This window comes from Copadichromis virginalis, linkage group LG23, assembly GCF_057382275.1.
Source record: "Copadichromis virginalis isolate Kocher_CV1m ecotype Utaka linkage group LG23, C_Virginalis_male_GT1.1, whole genome shotgun sequence".
Lineage (NCBI taxonomy): Eukaryota > Metazoa > Chordata > Actinopteri > Cichliformes > Cichlidae > Copadichromis > Copadichromis virginalis.
The window spans coordinates 27,226,076-27,243,301 of record NC_140639.1 but is presented as its reverse complement, the minus strand read 5'-3'; the positions used below and the strand labels follow the sequence as shown (position 1 = coordinate 27,243,301).

Sequence of the window (17,226 nt, the reverse complement as noted above, 5' to 3'; positions counted from 1 at the left end):
GCCAAATGTGTTTACTTTTTAAGATATCTTGCTAACAAGCAGACAGGGGAAAAGCTTTAAAGGCTGATATTATTCCACCCAAGACTCATCCACTTCATACCCAACAAACTTTTAATACAGCTAATCATTTCAGCCTTTTTAATCAGTCCACATATACTTTACCTATTCTTGAAAAAGAAACGATACTAAGGAAAATTTTTAGCTGCAGTTGCATGTATTTGCATTCCTAGGTGTTGCAATATTACGTGGGATTGCAGGTCTTATTTTTCGCCTTTATCCATATGTTTAGAAACTTTTCCTCTCTGAGCAGTGCTTCTTTCCTCTCTGAGTGAGAACTCGCCGAGAGCCGGACAAGGTTTCTGCAGATGTAAGTTAGATCTTTTAATTCTATCCGTGCGTCCTGAGAGGATGTAAACTCATATACGGAGGCAGATATTAAGAGCACACCGATATGCAAATGTCTGTCGAAATTAGAGCTACAACAATTATTCAAATGTTTGATTAATTATTCATCGGAGACGCCGTCAATTATTCATTTCGGTGAGCGATAAGTCGTCTCTCTTTTTCTCCCCCTTCATCTCGGAGTGAAAAGTTTTCTTGAGGGATCTATCAGAATCCCAATCAAAACCATTTTATTTGCGAAGTGCAGTAAACGTGCAGGATTTGTTTTGGTGGCAGCAGACAGACGCTACACTTTAAATACTGTCTCTTTGTGCTTGTTCAAAAATGCTCAGAGCGTTTCTGATAATGGTTTTTACAAGAAATAACTGATTTCTCTATATCTCTGTTCTCTATATCTATATTCCTTAGATCTCCATATTTCTATTTTCTCTGTGATCTGCATCTTTCTGTCTATTCTTTATTTTTCCATCTCTTCTTTCTATATCATTATCTCTATGTGTCTATTCTCTGTATTTATATTCTCCATATCTCTCTATATTCTTTCTATGTAGTTATCACTCCCTTTTCTGTATCTCCTTTAAGGTCTGCCTCAACATAGCTGTTCTCTATTGAAATCAATCTGTTTTCTAATGCTACACTGCGGTGTAATTATCTTAAGCCACCCCTCCTTTCTTTACATTTTGCTAGGATAATGGAAAACAGATGGGCTGGTTTATTGACATGTGCAAATATACGTGTAAATGCAGCATATAAGGCAAAATCCAGAGTTTGTACAATTCTAACAAGCTTGAAATTCAATATTTGTTGTGACCACCTTTATTCTTCAGCACAGTCTGTCTCTCTTAGGCAGCTTTCTTGTCATTTCTTTAAGTCATCTTCAGGAATAGTTCTCCAGGCTTCTTGAAGGACATTCAAAGCTCTTCTTTGGATGTTTCTGCCTTTTGTTCTGTTCTCTGTTCAAGATGACCCAACACTGCTTCAATAATGTTGAGGTCCAGGCTCTGGGGAGGCCAATCCATGACTGATAGTGCTCCACTGTGTGTTTTTCTATCCAGGTATGATTTTACTGCATTGGCAGTGTGTTTGTGATCATTGACATGATAAAAAATAATGCTGTTGACAGGATTGACCAGATTGTATTGCATAGCGAATCAAACCTGATGGTACTTTCTGTGTTCATAATTAATTAATTTTGACAAGATCGCCAACACCACAGACCCAAATGTAGCTCAAACCATGACAGAGCCTCCATTGCATTTTACAGATGGCTGTAGCCACACACTGTTGTTCCTTCCTGCTGATCTTTGTACATACTGATGATGATTTGAACCCCAAAATGTCAAAAATGTCAAATTTGGATTCATCACTCCATCAAACCTACTTCCACTGATTTTCAGTTTAGTGCAATCTGCAGTCTTGTAATTTGGCATACCTCAGCCTTTTCTCCGTGTCAAGAATGGCTTCTTGACAACCATCCTTCCACAGAGACCATTTCTGATGAGGCTTCAGTGAACAACAGATGAATCAGTTGAGGGTTCAGATGGATCTCTTAGGTCCTGTGTCAGGCCTTTGCTGGATTTGTTCCTGTTTCTTAAGGTCGTGACTTTCAGATACAGTTCACCTGCTGTAAATAGTAGTTTTAGTAGATAGTAGTTACTGTAGTTTTTTTTTCTTCTTTTGTCTTCCACATTTCCAGTTTCCTCAATTTTTTAAGGACACACTGCACACCATGAGAAGTTTTATATGACAAGTTTTCAGCCAATAGCTCTTTGGTAATCACAAAAATTGTATTTTAAATTTGTCAAACTGTGTTATCTTTGACATTTTTCATAGATTTAACTGAAAAATGACTAACTAACAAAATGTCAAATAATTCATAGGTCACTGCTTAACAAACTAGAATTCCTCTGAAAATGGTGAATACAAGAACTGATCCAAAGAAAAACTTTGAAATACCTCGAGGAAGCCTGGAGAACTATTGCTCAAGACCACATTAAAAAAATGACAATGAGGGGTTGGCTCAAGACTTTTGCATAGTACTATACATCTACTCTAAATGTCAGTTACGTCCAAGAAAATAATACATACATACATACAGTTATGTACTTGTACACTGAATATGACATATTTAAAAAGCTCACGTTTGACTTTCCTAAATTACAGTTTAACAAAAATTAAATAGTCCCGATCTGCTGGGGTTTCTTTACTCTGTTGCTGGTTAACCTTTGTGTCACGTGAATATGACAAAAGATGTCAACGTGTGTCTGGCTAAAATAAAAGTTTTCATTCAGTTTTCTTTCCCACACGGTTGCTTTTTTCCCCTCTTTTTTGAAGACTGTCCACAGGAGAAAAGGGCACAGGATGTGTTTGTCTTTCTTTTTTTTAAAGTGGCTCAGTCGTGGTCATTTGTAGAAGACTGCTCAGGTTTTCAGCTAACAAGAACAGCATGAAAAATCAATACTTTTTTTTAGTGCGAGCATTTGTTTCTGCACCAATCAGCTATGCAGCGATCTTGTTCTCTCTGCGAGCTTTCTTGTCCAACTGAGAGAGATCAGAAATGCTCAGAAAAAGAGCAGTTTTTCCTCCTCTCGCCCTTTTTCTTCCTCACGGCCAATGTAAACTAAATTCATTTTGCATGTTTGAAGAGTCCTCGCAGATCACACGCTCCAGCCTTCGCCTCTCGCTCTTTAATTGTCCGTCAATCTCTGGAGTTGTTGTGGTGCCGGGGCTCTTGCGGTGGCTATCACAGAGCCAAACCCCGTCGAGAGATTTCCAGTTTGATGTTGCAGAGCTGGAAGAGCCACAAACGAGTGCAGAGAGGAGCCAGAAAAGGAGATGTGATCTGGGATACTTCTGTCGTGCATTCAAACCCTCTGAACGCCAACAACAACCGTTATTTTAATTGAAAAGAGGCGAAGCTCGCTTTCGGGGCTAAAGCACAAACTGTATGCTGAGGCTTTAACACTCGAGGGGCTGAGCTGCAGCCACTTGACAGCTGTTTTGAATTGTAGAAGTGCATTTTCAAAAATGTCCCTCCTCTTTTTTTTCTAGACCCACTTTCTGGTCAAACCAGCTTTGTTTGATTTTCTACATGAAGTGGTTATAATTGTATTTACACCAGCTCCCTCCACTGCAGGCATGTTGTTCAAACTCTGTCCATCCTCATAACTTTGTCTAACCTCTGTCTTTCTCCATATCGCCATAAAACAGGAGTGGAGCAGATTTGAAGTTTCTAGCAGTTTAACTCGACACCTAGATTTCCACCCTGTGGGCAAATCTGAATCATTGTGATGATCGCCCAAAGATAATAAAAAAAATCCCCTCTTACTTAATGTCTAAGAGATGTCATATGCCCTTGACACATGAGCAAAGCGACACCACCCATCACATGAGGTGGAGCTGGTGTATATTACTGTCAGACTTTGTGGTTATATCACAACTGAACATTGAGCAGTTGTTGATTGAAACTCTGCAAGTGCCCCTTAAAGTCTCCATGCTCATAAAGGAGGGTAGGTTTTAAGAACAAATGCTGCTTAATGCTACAATCACACAGGCAGCGGCACGACCACAATTATGGCGGCCGAGTGCAATGAACTTGTGATCCTGACAAGTCCTGCAATGACTTGTGGTCAGTTGACATCCTCAGAGCAACCCTGGTACATCAACTCAGTCGTAAAATACGATGGAGTCAGCGTGCTGTCAGTTTGTGATTGATCAAATTGGTATTTAAATGTAATTGTCACACACACACACATATATTCTTTGAGTCGCTCTTTTTCATGATTCACACCACTCAGTGCCTAGTCGCCAAGAAGTCGGTGTTTTCTATGCAAACAATGTTCAACAGAAAAAATCTGCTGTCATCAAAGCAGTCACGTGACATCCTCCTTGCAACTGATTCGACTCCCAGGAACTGCTTGCCAACTAGTTGAGGAATGGACGGTTTTCCCTAGTGACCAGAAATAAATGGTAAATGGACTGGTGGGTGGATGCAGCTGACATTTGACATCCAATTAGAGGATGACCTGCACAATCACCTGAGCTACAGCCACCCCAGGGGTTGCAAAGAGGCCCTGGTATGTAGTTGCACATATTATACATAAAGCACGTATTCTCACACATGGTTAGAAAGTAGGGTTAGGGTTAGTCCTAACCCTACCCTCTGGTTTACCCGAGTTCTAGATTGATCAGCAGCCTGGCTCACTGTACTATCATTCATCGATCATTGATCAGTGCTTCAAATGTATCTTATTGGCGAAGAATTCGCGAAGAATTCGTGGCAAAGCCAGGTGTAGCTATGGCCTCGCAATCATTAACAAGGAAAGCCGACCCTAACAGCACTTACGGATTAGGTAGGATTATGATGGAAACCATGTTTATCAAATGTACAATGATTCTGTGTAGTTAGACAACTGTTTTATGGCATGTTTTAAAATTCAGATTTTTTGCATAGCCGGTATAAAGAGGGTGGCTATCACCTCTTCGTTTGAAGAGTGAAACCAGTGCACAAATGTGCAAAAAGCAGGAGGGTGACTCCTCTAGTTGTAGAGAAGCCTGAAAAAAACAGGCTTACTTCTCACTTACTTACTTTCCTAATTAGTTTTTAGGGTAATTTGCTACTTTCTAGTCTAATTTACTACAACATGATAATAATTTTGATAAATTATGGTTTAAAAAAATAAATTAAAAAAAGAATGTTTTAGGTCAAAAGTTGCAAATGTGTGTGATGTGTTTGCAAACCAATATGGTGATAGAGAAAAAACTAAATAGTCTGTAAACCAATGAGAAACGTTACAGTTGCCATTCTTTATATACCGTCTATGATTTTTTAGTTATGTGTATTGTCACTCATATTCAAAATAGCAGTTTTTATAGGAGTGGGGGATTTTCTGTACAGAACTGAACAGTAGTTATGTTACTGGGATATTTGTACTAATGCTACTTCGCGATTACCCTGAATTTCATCTGAATCTCTCATTTCTCCCTGGGGAGTTTCGGCTTCCCATGTCGGACAGAATTCTTTGTAAGGCTATTTTCTGCTTTGATGTCATGAACCAAACTGAGAGGGAAACGCTGAATCATTGTTTTGCTTGGAAAAGTGTCAGATTTGTTTTTGCCAATAATTAAACTATTAACTGTGGGCACGAAACAGCAGTTTCAGCAGCTTCAAGCCAAATGCATCAGCGTCGGGATCGTCCTCCGTCTTGACCTTTGACCTCCATCGTGTCAGTTGTGCGTAACTGCAGATAGCGTTGAAAGTTTCGCCCAAATCTGGGCATTGGCGTCGACTGACAGCGTTTTCTCGGCATCAGCTCCACTCCTTAATGGATGGATATCGGTGTGTCGTGACACTTGCAATTCCCCGACTGAGGCGTCGGTGCCAAAACGAGCTCAGCTTTGGCCCGAATGTGTCTGCTGTCTGGCATCTTTAACCTGATCTGTAGTCACATAAAACCTTTTCTCTCTCTTTCTCTCTCTTTGATGTGTCATCAGCAGTGAAACTCCTCTCGGCGACCCAAAATGAGGCGTATCACCCCCTCACCGTCATCCTCCACGAGGCTGATTCTACAGCTCTCGCGGTGCAGATCTGAGCGGCACAGGTCAGTTTTAGATAACAGACACACCCGAATGCATCACTGTCATGCAACACTCTTTTATTTCTCCCTGAAATTAAACCATAAGAGAACAGCACGCACAAACGACCACAATGAGTATTCCCCTCATATTGTAACAGGTTTGGTTGAGCTGCTTCTGCTACTGATGATGCTGCTGCTGCCGGACTGGGCATAGATTCATCACCGCTGCGTCACGTGACGCTCACAGTACTAAATTAGGCCAATAATCAGGGACGCCTGGCGGCTGAGTTGTTGAATGCACAGCATGTACATGCAACAGTCCCGAGGCGTGTTCTGCAATGGCATCCTTCTCTCTCGCTCCCTTCTTGCCTTATTTCAGCGTGCAGCAAAAACCAGAGACGCACACAGACACGTTGATCCCTGCAAATATATCCCTAGCACATTGTGGGCCTTGTTAATAACCACACGCACACACCGGCGGTGTCAGATGGCCAGTGATGTCGGCCACGGAGAGGGGAGAGCGGGCACGGCTGTAACACAAGCGACCACACCAATCAGGGAGGAGACGGGAGTTGTTTGGTCATTTAAGGTTGGAAACAGGTCGACGTAGATCCTGGAGGGTTTTTTCTTAGTTATTTACACTATTCCAGATTAATTGATGTGATTTACACCAGAGCGAAGGGTGCAATTTGCAGGCAAAAGCGGGGATGGAGTGGGTTGTAGCACACCTGTAATCCTCAGTGTGTGACCCTAATCCCAACCATGTCTGAGACAAATGGCATCTGATTTTTTTTTAGGGGGTGTAAATGTAAAAATAATATAAATAATAATTTGTTTTAGTTCCCTGATTGCAAAGACTGAGAAGAATAATTTTCAAAAGCCCACTCCCCCCAAAAATCACCTTTTTTGTGAGGGTTAGGGTTTGTATTTTATTCAGTTAGTGCAGATTATAATATTATATTTTTATTATATTAGGCACATTAAGACTTTATTTTTTGCTTCCTCCTTGTCCGTTTAGCGTGAGTGCACACCGTTACACTGAGAGACTGGAGAACACCACCCGACACGAAATCAGGAAGCTTCCAGGATGAAGATCTAGCCGTCTTCTAATCGAGAGGTCGGAGCGTCCCCGGGCAAAAATACTGAACCTCAGACTGCTGCTGACAGATCCCTCATCGTGTGTGTGGGGTGTGTGAGCACCGAGTAGAAATTAATATAAGTACAAACACATTTACACTGACAGAGGTATGCAAATTAATATTTTCAAAGGACAAAATCACATGCAAATTTTTACAAACCTAAAACAAAACCTTGATTGATTGAACAATTGGAAGCCAGAGGAGAAGTAAATATTAGCACATATGTGTGTGTGTGTGTGTGTGTGTGTGTGTGTGTGTGTGTGTGTGTGTAGTCTCTGTTTTCTTTCAGAGAGATTGCAGATTAAATTTTCACAAGGCAAAAAAAGAGAAAAAGATTCCATGTTTGTAAAAGCTTTTGAGAATAAGGGTGGGGTTTAAAAGTAAGCTGTAAGAGGATCACTTCTCAAAGGATACCTGCACGGACAGAAGTTAAGCCGCAAGTGCACGAACGTGTCTAACAGGTCAGCTTGTTACAGACGGACTCCCTGCACGCTTCTTCTAGAGCAGGAAGTTCGCAGCATCGGGTGAAAGTAACACCGAATAGCGTCTATCACAGATTCTTCTTTAATTCCAGCAAAGTGCTTTTTCTTATTATTATTTTATTTATTTTGAATTTTTTTGCTTGAAGCACAGCACGCATCTCTGCCTCTGATTCGGCTTCTTATTGCTGATTTTTTTCTCCTGCCCCATTAGCGGTAAATACGCCGCCTTTTGTAGGTTTGATTTGTGGTCGTTTACGTGAAATCTTCTGAGGACTCAGTCGCTGTGGGCAAAAACGATCTGCAGAAAACCCACTAAAAGTCAGCTGCTTTGACCTCTGACCTCCCCCGTTCGCCGCCTGTGATCTCAAAATTGCATCCTATGAGTGACGTTTGTTATTATTAACACGGAGGGTTTTTTCTCTCTCTCTTTTTTTTGTAACAGCAGCTGACAGCGAGCGTAACCCGACTGCTCAGCAGTCGCACAAACAGAAGCCGTAATTAGACCGACAGATCCTCCAAATACTGCGAGACGTTCCTGCAGAAGCCTCTGCACTGCTGTCTTTGTGTGTTTACACCGTCGAAAAAAACTAAAAGTGGGCCTTCTCTCTCTCTCCCACACACACACACACTGAGGCTGGGAGAGAAAATTAGGATTATAATCTCGTAATCAGCAGTCACGCCTGAGGCGGGCAGCTGCAGAACTGCAGAGCTCCAATTTAGGCGTCGGACATTAAAAACCATTAAAACCCAAGTGAATTTCCCACTTATTGATTTTTCTGGGGCAACAATTCAACTTCAGGAAGGAGGAACAACAGAAAAAAGAAAGAAAGAAAGCCAAAAGAAAAAGCAACAGCGGGTAATGTGCTGCGAAATGTTCTTGTTTTTATTTCCAGAAAAGAAAAAAAGCCATAAAAAACACACGTTTTGATCATTTTCACTTCAAACCTGCACAGTTATCTCACACTTTTTATTCTGCAGGTAATGCGCACACACACAAAATGATGAATCATGCATGTGTTGTTTCGGGTACCCCCCCCCCCCCCTTCCCCTCCCCTCCCTTCATTGAAACCAATATATTCATTAAGCACAAGGTCCCCCTATAGGTCACACACCGACTGTAATCCGTTTTCACGGTGAATATGTGGTGGCCCCACGGACGATGGAGGGGTGGGGGTGTGGGAGAGGTGCCACTCAGTGGGGGCAGAGTTGGAGCTGCGGTTCAAGTGTGTGTGTGTGTGTGTAAGAGAGAGAGTGAAAGAGGAGGAAAAAGGGGGTGGGGTGGGGGGATTATGGCGTGACTGCTTGGTTTACACCGTGGTAGCAAATTACACGTGACAACAATTCACCCGGAACCAGAACCACTCTGGACCCCGAGCAGCAACAGCAACGGGGGGCGAAGCAGCTTCGCTGGTCCTCGTCATGCTCAGGTTCCTTGTCTTCCTCCTACGACATCATCCTCATCAGGGTTTAAGGAAGGAGACGAGAAGAAACGATGGAAGTGATTAAAAAAATACAGAAAAACAAAAATAATGAGAGAGAGAGGACACTTCCTCTCCTTGCAGACAACAACAACAATAATAATAATAACAATAACACAGAGGAGGGGTTTCTATGCAAAAGTTTCTTTTGCAACATCTGATGTTTTTGTTTTGTTTTTTTGGTGTGAGTGTTGGGGGGGGGGGGGGGGGCATAGGGGTGGAGGTGGTGGAGGTGATGGGGAGGTTGAGGTGAGGTGGGGGTAAATCATCCAGTTCAGCCCCTTGATTGATGATTTAATTAGCCATACAGTGGCGAACTGCAGGGAGGACAGGACGCAAAATAATGCTTTATTTACATAACCAATCAGAGCACTGCAAAGGTGGAGCTTCCTCCCTCTCTCCCTCCCTCTCTCTCTCTTTCTCTCTCTCTCTCTCTCTGTGAGTGGTGCAGAGATGGTTGACTTCTGTAATAAATGCGGGATTCATCCTGTTAAGTGGCGTCCAGAAACACACACACAGACAGAGAGGGAAAAATCACTCGAACCATCCCGGAATATTCCTCTGATATTCCTGCGCGGGCTCGTGCGGCTGTGGCGGTGTGACATCACACTCACTTTATTCCAGTTGGGGTCTTTTTTTTATTTATTTTTTTTAAATAAAAACAAACAAACAGAAAAAAATGCAATGATTTCCCCCCCTGCCTTCACACACGCGCCGAGGCTGCGCGGCAAGCATCGGGGGAACAAACGGCGAGGACTCCTGCAAACCGGCAAACATGGGACTATTTTTTTTCGTGTTTTATTTTCAGTTTTTTAAGTTGGATAATGCGCCGAGTTTGCGCGCAGGTGCATTGATTTAAACACACCTCCAGAAACGAACCGCAAAAAAAGAATAAAACTTGTTCCAAAAGGATCAAAAAATAAATATGAGGGAAAAAAAATAAAAGAATTAAGACGAGCCGAAAACAAGAAAATGATCATTTCTAACATTTTTAACTAAAAAACGAAAACATTTTTTCAGAACCCAAAAACTAATAAAATTGAGGAAAAGCTGCGTTTTCACCAAATTTACATATTTACAGCGTAAATAAAAACCGAACATCCGCCAATCTTTTGCAGCCAATTACAAAATAATAATAATAATAATAATAATAATAATAATAATAATAATTAAATACAGAACACATGTAACTGCCCCCCCCCCCCCCCCCCCCCCCCCAGCTCCAGCATCCCTCTCCTGTTTCTGCGACTTAAACCACATTACTCCTAACAACAGGCACACATTTCCACGAGCGAACACATATAAAAATGAATCATCCTTATGAGTTTTTTTTCCTTTTGCCCCCCCTCCCCCAACCACCACCACCTCACCTCCTCCACCTATCTTCTCTCTGCAACACAAACACTCAGAAGACAGGGGTTAAAAAAAGAAGTACACTCACTGTCGCCTGGTTCTTACTCCGTGTCGAAGCCCGACATAGTTGGTTTCACGCTCCAAAAAAATAAGAAGAAGAAAAAAGGGAAAAAAAGAAGACGAAGAAGAAGAGAGAGAGGGAGGGAGGGTAGAGAGAGAGAGGGGGGGAACTTGAGCCCAGAAAGATGCTCACGTTTGGCTCTCCTCAATTATCCCCTCCCGTGAAGATAGGTGGCGTGCGTTTCAGGGGGCTTCTCCTCTCTCTGTGTGTTTGCACGGCAAAGAAAAGGAGGTGGAAAGGGAAAAAAAATGTCATTAGAAGAGGCGTAACACGTCAGTCCCTACCCAGGTTTGTTTCCTGGAGTGGGTGTAAGACATCAGTTGTAAACCTGCCCTAGCAGGAATAGCGGTCCCTCCCTCCTCCCAACTATTTCTAAGGCTTTTATTTCTAAGGCTTTATCAACACCGGTGGAACAGGACCCGCTCACCGCCGCCAAGCTCCCGCTATCAGCCCGTCCTCGCAGCTCCTCTTCCCCGCAAAAAGAAGCCTCTGGACCCTCCTTTAAAAAAAAAAAGCAAAAAAAAAAAAAAAGAACAAAACAACAAAAAGAAAAACCCAAAAGAGAAAAAACAGAGCCGAGCAGGTATGTGCATCCTTACTTTTCTATCATTTCCACTCTTTTTTTCTTTTATATTCCTCCTCTCTCGCGCTCTCTCTCTTTCTCTCTCTCTCTGTCGCTCTCGCGCTGTCGCTCGCTGTCTCGCGGACAAATTGTGTCGGATATTACAACTTCCACGCGCTCGCGCCAGAGTTTGGGAGCTCCGAAACTTCGACTTACCTGCGCAGGTGGAGAAAGGTGCGCTTGGGTTTAAAAAAATTATTTATTTTATTTTCTTTAAAGGAAAAAAAATCCATCCGCTTTTTACATTTTTCCCACACACACACGCAGACACACGCCTCCCTGCGCTCTGCTCGCCGTCTCCCTCCGCGGTGTCCTGTAGAGGCGTCCTGCGGGGTTGTGACAGTCGGGGAGAAGCTGCTTTTTGTCGGGCGTCTGTCGCCGCACAGCCCCGGAGACCCGGAGAAAAAAAAGGCGATTCCGTACGGGTGTCTTTGTTATTTTTATTCATTTATTTATTTCCTCTCGTTCTGGATCTTATTTGAACCATTTCTCCCACTCGCTCGCTCACTCAGCTCTCCACTCCAATACCCACTTTTCCCAGTAACGGCGATTTGCGCTGATAGATTCGCAGGCGAAACGCGCAATTTGGCTCTAATCGCTTCTTCTACTTTTATGTTTATGCGCCATTTGTGCCTTAAAGCTTTCTTTCCTCTCTCCTCTTTCTTCTTCTTCTTCTTTTGGCACATTTGAACAATTATCTCTCTCTCCCCCCCCCCCCCCCCCCCCCGTCCATCTGTTATTTATTAGCAGAGTTTGGATTCACTTTATTAAACCTGAAAGAGCAATTTTTGCTCAAGTGTTTATCGGGTGTTGCGTGACTTTTAAATCCCAGGGAAAGCCCTCCGTTTTTAAAAGAACAGAGTGACTGAAATGTGAGTTTGTTCTCCCTAAAAAAGCGCAAAAAACTAGAAAATGATTGTTTTGAAGTTTAATTAAAAGAAGTGGATTTTTTTTAAATATTTTGCTTACAACGGAGAGGAGGAGGTAGAGAGCGGGCTGTGAAACTTTCCTGATTTTAAATAAGAAGAATTCCGCTTCTCGTCCTCAGCCCTGATCTCTGAGCCGATCAGCTGAAAATCTAAATTAGACGGACACGGATCTCCCCCCCACCCTCCACCTCACCGCTCCTCTCCTCTCCTTCCTTTCCCCTATTTCTCCCATTTTTTCTTTCCTCCTCTCTCTCTTTGAAACGATCTGTCCCTCCGATCCAACACGCATTTTCAGCTTCTCGTCCGGGGCGCAAGTGGATGTGGATCACTCTCACACCCCTCCTCCTCCTCCTTCTACTACTTCACCACCACCACCACTACCTCCTCCTTCCCTTCACCCCAACTCACATTGTTGGTGCTGGTGTGTGTGTCTGTGTGTGTTTTCAGATCTCAAGCTGAAATCAAGGAATCGAGTCCATGCGAGCTGCCATCTGATCCCACACACACACTTATCAATGAAGCAGGAGATCATGGCGGATGGCCCCAGGTGTAAGAGGCGAAAACAAGCCAACCCGAGACGGAAAAACGGTAAGAGAAAAGATGACGGGACGCAAAGCTGCTGCTGTTGTTGTTGTGGTGTTAGTGATGGTGGTGGTTGTGTGTGTGTGTGTGTGTGTGTAGTGTAGAGGTGGTGGTATCTTTGGATGTAAGCCCGCTTTCAAGGCTTCTCGCTGCGGTTCAGGGGTGTGTGTGTGTGTGTGAGAGAGAGAGAGAGAGAGTCCGCGTTCATTCGGGCTTAAAAAATAAATTATTATGACTATTTACTTTATTTAGTTTTTACGCGTGGATGTAAAGAGAGCGTTACCCCGGGAGAGAAAGTGTGCGTAAATGCGTCCTAGGATTCAGTTTCTCTGTCCTTTTTTTATTTTATTTTATTTTTTTTAGTTATTTATAATTTGAAATAATAGCGGCTTTTAATTGTGGTGAAGCGAGGGGGAGGGTGGAGGGGGTGAAGATTGTCAGGAGGCTTGTGTTGAAAAAAACAAAACAAAAGAAAAGTCCAAAAATGTTAAATAGTGAGAATAAACTTGTGGATGTTGGAAAGTTTGGCGGTTGCCGGCTGCTTTCTCTTTGGGGAAAAAAAGAGAAAAGACAAGAAAAATCGGCCATGGGGGAGGACTGAGTGTCTGCCTGAGTGTAGCGGTCACTGGCTGTGGAGGAAAAAACAGTCCAGTCTTGTGACTTTGAGTTTTTAATCCACGCGCTGGCACTCCGTGACCACCACACACAAAAACACACACACACTTTCCCCCTCTATTTCTATAATAAATCCACGCTAATGGGCCTTTATATTCTTTCTTTTTCATTAGTATTTTTCGAAGTCTTTGAACGCCTCACTGTCGCTGCTTTTCCGGGACATATCTCACAGGAGGTGGCACTTGGCTTCTCTGGTTCACTTTTTTCCTTTTTTGAATTTTTTTTAAACGATTAAAAAAACAACAACAACAACAACAACTTTATTTTCCTATCAGTAAGTGAAGGCAGCACGAGAGGCTTGTATAAATAGGGTGACATGTCCGATAAATGCTGGACATTAATTGGGTCTGGACTGGGGAGCGCTGGAGGTGGAGATTTGTTGCTTTTCTTCCTCCATTTGACTGCACCACACTTTTCCCCACAAGAGGCAAATCTGCAGTGACATTTCCTGGCCCCCGTTATTCCTGATTATTCCATACAGGCTCAGAGAGAGTGTGTGTGTGTGTGTGTAAGTGTGTGTGATTCAGCAGGTTTTTATTTGCAGTTTTTAATTTTAAAAGAAAGGAAAGACAGAGAGAGAGAGAAAACTGTGCCCCCACAGGTTATTTATCTAGATCAGATTTCACTTATTGATCCCGCACAATCGATGGCAGACAAGCATTTTGTTCCACGCTTAAAGAGCCTCACAACAGTGCAGGAGATCTCTCACGTTCTGGATCTGCGGCAAGATGGAATAACAAGGACGGAAGAGATGTGATGGTGTGTGTGTGTGTGTGTGTGTGTGCATTTTAGCCTTGGCCACCTGTTTTGGTTAAAAAGGAAATAAAAATAATAATAATAATAATAGGAGCACAAATATCATTTTCACACCCTTAAACCTGACGGAGCTCTGGCACGGCTGCAGGGAGATTATTTTTATCCGTTGTAGGGAAAGCATGCAGCGTATTCCCGTCTTCTTCTTCTTCTTCTTTCCTTATTTTAAAAGAAAGTACATTTATTAAAAAAAAAAAGTCAAACAAGCCCTCTCTGATGACACCCCCCCCCCCTACTATTCCCTTCTTCCTCCTCACTCCTCAACCCCTCACCCCCCCACCCCCCCCAACCCCCCTCCTCTGGGAATTCAGAGGCTTATTGAGGCTTGGCCACTCTCTCCTCTCTGTCCTCTTCCTGCCCGGGCTCGGGTCGCTCGGAGGGGATGGCGGTTTGTTTACGGCTCGGCTGCCACACTTAAAAACAAAACACAGATTTAAAAATGAAGAAGAAGAAGAAGGAGGAATGCTAAATATTCCAGCAGATGGATGTCGAGTTAGGCGCACTAACTGGCAAATCAGATGAATGTACACAAATGCGATATACGTTGAATTAGAGCTGGTGTCTCTGAGGCGGCGGTGCGCTAATTCTAATTTGTGTGCCACCTGTTTTGTTATGTTTTTTTTTTACTATTTTTTTAAAAATAGAAATAACACACACACACACACCCCTTCCTCCTCCTCCTCCTCTTCTTCGGTGGAGCGCTTTCTTGGAGCCCCTCTTTGACATTCTCCTCCAGATGACTGTTGGCCTTCAGGGTTGGAGTTGCTGCGCTCGCTCTCACGTCATGTGGTATTTAACAGCGCAGTTCGCCACTTATCCCTCTCCCAAAAAAAACCCGCCTCTCTTGCAGATTTCCGAGGAAAATATTTTTTATGAAAAAGCGCAGAAATGACATTTTTTTATTCTCACACGACTGTTAGAACCACCGCAGAGAGAGGGAGAAGAGAGAGAGAGGGTCTCTTCTTCCTGCTGTGAAACTCGATCTCAGCAGCGTGAAGCGTTTGAGAGTTTGGCCTTCGCCAGGTGTTGCTTGTCACATCCAGCTGTGACAGCACACACACTCACACACACACACACACACGGACATACACACACCTGTCCTTATTTTCTTATTACTCAACCAGCATCAAAAACAAAAAAGAAACCACGAAAAGCTCGACTCTGTTTTTGCAGTTTGGACTCCCTGCACGAGGAGAGGAGGAAGGAGGAAACACACATGTTGCAGATGTTGCAGGTGCTTTTCCCATCCTGCTTTCTTTTTTCCTTTTCTTTTTTTCTTTTTCGGTGATTCTTCGCCCTCCAAAATACTCCTATTACATAATCCGAAGCAGTCCGAATCCTGCTCTCTATCTATTGCTGACTCTTTCTCCTCAGTTGTGCGAATGTTGTCACATATTTATGAGTAAAATGGAGGAAGAAACCATCTTTTTATTCTTCTTCTATTCTGCTTGTTTTTTTTAAAGTTGTGTTTGGAGCATCTGCAGTCAAAAATTTAGGGGGGTGAGGGCGACTAAGCAAAAAGAGAAGGAAGAGGTTGGGGGTGAGGAGGAGGAGGTTTCACGGGGCGCTCGCGGACAATTGATTGTCAGCGGTAATGTGTTTCATTTACATGTTTATACCGTCAATAGTGGCGAACAAGGGGGGGGGCTGGGGGTGTCCACGGCACGCCATTCACTGCTGCCATTCCCATACGGGCTGGCGATTGTTGTGCACCAGCAGACAGAGCAGGAGAAGAAAGAAAGAAAGGACAGAGAGAAAGAGTTCAGCTGTGCGTTATTTTCTTTAAGTGAAATGATGACATCAGGCAGGGACGACTCCTCCGAGCCTCCTGCCTGTCACTGCACTGCTTCGGCATCGAGAGGCCCGATATTCCTCCTGCACGGAGCTAAATATATCTGTGAATGAGATTGCTGTGGAGGGAGGAAAAGCAAAAACATAAACAAAAATATATTCAAAGGAAAATAGAAAAGGAGGGACTTTTTATTCCTTATAAAATTCCTGTGATTGGGATTTATTTCGGAGATGCGGTGTGATGTCTGCTCCTCTTAGCGTGTGCTTTCCACCAGGAATTAAATCAGGAATGTTGCTCGGGCTGCAGCACATGCACGTTTTTTTTCTTCGACTTCTTCCTCTTTTTTTTCATGCTTTGATAAGGCAGATAAAAGCAAATAGCATGGCTTGTGGCTGTACCCCCCCCCCCCCCCCCCCCCAACACACACACACATATTTGGAGAGGTAGAAGCTAATGATCATCTCACCTTCATCCTAAACGCAGGACAGCAAACTTTCATCAATTCCCTCCTCCACCTTCTTTTAATTTTTATTATTATATCCCCCCCCCCCCCCCCCCCCCCCCCACACACACACACACACACAGACACACACACACACGCACCACACACCCCAGGGGAAAAAAGGCATTTTTTTTACACTTCTTTTCTTAAAAAAACCAAAAAAACTCCTTCCTCCTCTTCTTCCTCCTTCCTCCTCGACCGCCCTGCCTACTTGTGTGGAGATATTTTTTCCGCCTGGCGGCCAGAGAACACACACTCACAGAGGCACGGCGAGCCCGGACCCCCTGACACCGCGGGTCTTTGGAATGCCTTAGGTACGATTTCACTTTCGCTCACATCAATGCTGACCTGAATGCCTTTCATATCTGATCCGCCGCGTCTCTCCTGGTAAACATCCCCCCGGGGGGAGGAGGAGGGAGGGAGGAAGAGGAGAGTAGAGAGGGGTGGGGGGGAACAAAGAAAAGGAGCTCCTCTTCTCCTCCTTCTTCTTCTCCTTCTTCTTCTCCTCCTTCTTCTCCCTCTTAATCACAATTCAGCCCCTTTCGCCGCCAGCAGCAGGGCTCGCACATTTGCATTCAGCATCAGGAAGAAAAAAAAGGGCCTGAGATGAAAAGGGGGGCGAGAGAGAGAGAGAGAGAGGAGAGAAAAAAGGGAGACGAGGAAAGGGGGGAAAACTAGAGGTGGGTGGGTGGTGGGAGAGAAATAACTAGGGTGTTTGTGGTTGTTTGTTGGTTGTCCCCTGGTTACAAGCCTTTTATAG

The 17,226-nt window shown here is 43.6% G+C and overlaps 1 protein-coding gene and 1 long non-coding RNA gene across 5 annotated transcripts in view; one reads left to right on the top strand and one right to left on the bottom strand.

The window, feature by feature from the left end:
- Positions 1–8,461: 8,461 nt before the first annotated feature.
- LOC146681062 (uncharacterized) lies at positions 8,462–11,043 on the bottom strand. Its single transcript, XR_014917822.1, has 3 exons — positions 10,979–11,043; positions 10,519–10,753; positions 8,462–9,055 (listed from the first exon to the last, which is right to left on the bottom strand). It is a non-coding gene; the product is annotated as an uncharacterized LOC146681062 (long non-coding RNA).
- A 31-nt stretch (positions 11,044–11,074) lies between these two features.
- The window catches only part of zeb2b (zinc finger E-box binding homeobox 2b), a 98,320-nt gene continuing 92,168 nt past the window's right edge, over positions 11,075–17,226 (top strand). For all 4 annotated transcript variants that reach the window (XM_085447333.1, XM_085447331.1, XM_085447332.1 and 1 more), the window contains exons 1-2: positions 11,075–11,134; positions 12,550–12,690. In XM_085447333.1, coding sequence (XP_085303459.1) covers positions 12,618–12,690 — 73 coding nt within the window. In that variant the 5' untranslated portion in view covers positions 11,075–11,134; positions 12,550–12,617. The remainder of the gene's footprint in view (positions 11,135–12,549; positions 12,691–17,226) is intronic.